At 37.9% G+C, this 2,377-nt stretch overlaps 1 protein-coding gene across 1 annotated transcript; it reads right to left on the reverse strand.

Annotated features, from left to right (window-relative positions):
- Window positions 641-2,062, reverse strand: LOC109349227 (metalloendoproteinase 2-MMP). The gene has a single exon (XM_019589953.1). It carries the CDS (start codon window positions 1,914-1,916, stop codon window positions 780-782), a length of 1,137 nt encoding a protein of 378 aa, XP_019445498.1. The 5' UTR covers window positions 1,917-2,062; the 3' UTR covers window positions 641-779.

Raw genomic sequence — 2,377 nt, forward strand, 5'->3', positions numbered from 1 at the left:
CACTTTGATTGGACTCCATTAGTTTTTTGAGTTGCTCAATAAGAATAATTTTAATCCTTAACAAGTGTCAATCAACTGGAAGAAAACAACAAATAAATATCGATAAAAAGTAACTCATCCTAAAAAAATTACATATTTTAAGTATAGACTAAGCATCAAACCCGAGTTTGTATCCGAGTAGCACAAGTCTTGGTATTAAAATTCACATATAACGCATCAACAATAAATAATAAATAACAATCATAAAATTGATCATATTAATTAGTCTCAATTATATAAAATGGGAAATATCATAGTTTTTAGTACTCATCTATTTTGGTAAGGTGCAAATAAAGAGAGGGCTTAAGTGGGGAGATTAGCTCTATTTTTTATTTCTCTTGGTTTTTGAATGCCTCAAAGGTTTGATACAGAATGTATTGCAATAGGACCGATTTTCAGTTTCAGTCTGAATCTAACAACCTTAATACTAATATCATTGGTGAGCCTATACTGGGAATTTTTTTTGACTATATTTGGTTCTTTGTGTTGGTAAATTCCCACAACATTTTTTCTACAACCAGCCTATTGTGTTTTTAATTGCCTAATTGGAAGCATAAGGGGTGTTTTTTTACTGAAATTGTTTATATAAATAGGGGTATCTAAAATAAACAAAATTCATTAAATTATGACATAATGAATGAAGAACGCCAATGGTACAAAATCTATAGTACGAAAAAAGAAACCATATATACACAGGTGTATAATATGTCCGTAAAAAATAAGAAAACGTGAACTCTCAACTAACAAATCCAATGTGCAAAACCAAGTAATAACAGAAACAGCATTCCCCACGTGGATCCCTCGTGACGAAAACCATTGCTAGAGTTTCTCTCTGGCGAACTCGTAGTAGTTGAGCCTGTGAAATTAGGGTTCGATCCATATAAAACCTGAATCCCTTTAATATCATCTTCTGCTAGTTCAACCTTCCTTGTTCTCGCTCCTATCGTCGGATACATAATCGCTTCCTCCACTGACGAGTGTCCTAACCCTAATAAGTGTCCAATCTCATGCACCGCCACAGATTCCAAATCCACCGCCGACGATAGAGACGACGCCGTCACATCTCCGATGGCCACCCAATCCTCCGCCCCGTCTAAATGTAACATCCCGTTCGTCGGCGAGAATGCGTGCGCCAGCGTTCCAAGAACTCCATCAAACGGTTCACCATCGCCGTGGCTCCCACTGTAAAATCCTATTTTAAGATCCGCGCTTTCATACGACGTCGTTTCGCGGAACTTTATTGTCGTTACTTTTGACCAACGATCAAACGCGTTTGAGAACACACCTTTGACGACGTCGTCGAGGCCGTTGTTTGGTTCAAACGCGTAGGTCAACTCTTGCGTTCCCTCTGGCCACCGTTGCATTTCAGAGAAGAAAGTGTAGTGAGAAACTGTGTGGAATTTCAGGGTGTTGTTGCCTGAACCGGTTGAATTGGTTTTCCCGGAGTTCATGGATGTGGTTCCGTTGATTATATCTGCGACGCCGCAGCGTGGCTTCACGACCTGACTAAGCGTGGCGTTGTCGAGAATTCCGGTGATGTTGAGGTTGAAGTTCTTCTGGTAGTTACGGACGGCGGCCTCAAATGCATCATCGAAGTCGTCGGTGAAGGTTGACGACGGCGCGTTGGGTATGTAACCGAATTGGTTGAAATAGGTTTTGAGTTTGGAGAGACCGTCGTAGCTTTCACCATGTTGGCAACCGGTGAAGTTGCGGTATGCGTCCCACGCGCCTTGTGTCGCGTTATTGGAAATCCACGTAGGGATAGAAGAGACGTTAGGGAATAAACGAGCTGAGACTGAAGTGGCCGATAATGAGAGAAAGATAATAATAATAGCTGAGAAGAGGTAACAATGGTGGTAACAAGAATGAGGAGACATGTTTGGTTTGTGAGAAAATGGAATGAGAATCCAAGAGAAGAATGGTGATAATAAGACTTTATAAGGAGTGTTTGGACTTTGGAAAGAACGGTTAGTCGAATGTTGTGAGCTTTGAAGTCTTCAAGTTGAAAATTATATGATGTTGACTCATTGAAAAGTATTTGTCTTTGTAAATTATTCATGTATCTCATATGCTTCTTACTTCATGTCTCAAATTTAATTAAAGTCTTTTATTTTATTACTTTTATTTTAAAATTTTTTATTTTATTTACGTATTAATATATGATTAGTTTGGAACAGAAAATATGACACCATTAGAGATAGGTGAATCTTATGAGATGTGTCCTTTTAAATATATCACCTGTTTTTATTCTTATCTCGATGTACTTACATTTCACTAAATAATATTTATTTTCTCGATTTTTTTTAATTAGTTAATAGTTTTTAATTGGATTCGGGCA

Source organism: Lupinus angustifolius, chromosome LG06 (genome assembly GCF_001865875.1).
Source record: "Lupinus angustifolius cultivar Tanjil chromosome LG06, LupAngTanjil_v1.0, whole genome shotgun sequence".
In the NCBI taxonomy this organism is placed as follows: domain Eukaryota; kingdom Viridiplantae; phylum Streptophyta; class Magnoliopsida; order Fabales; family Fabaceae; genus Lupinus; species Lupinus angustifolius.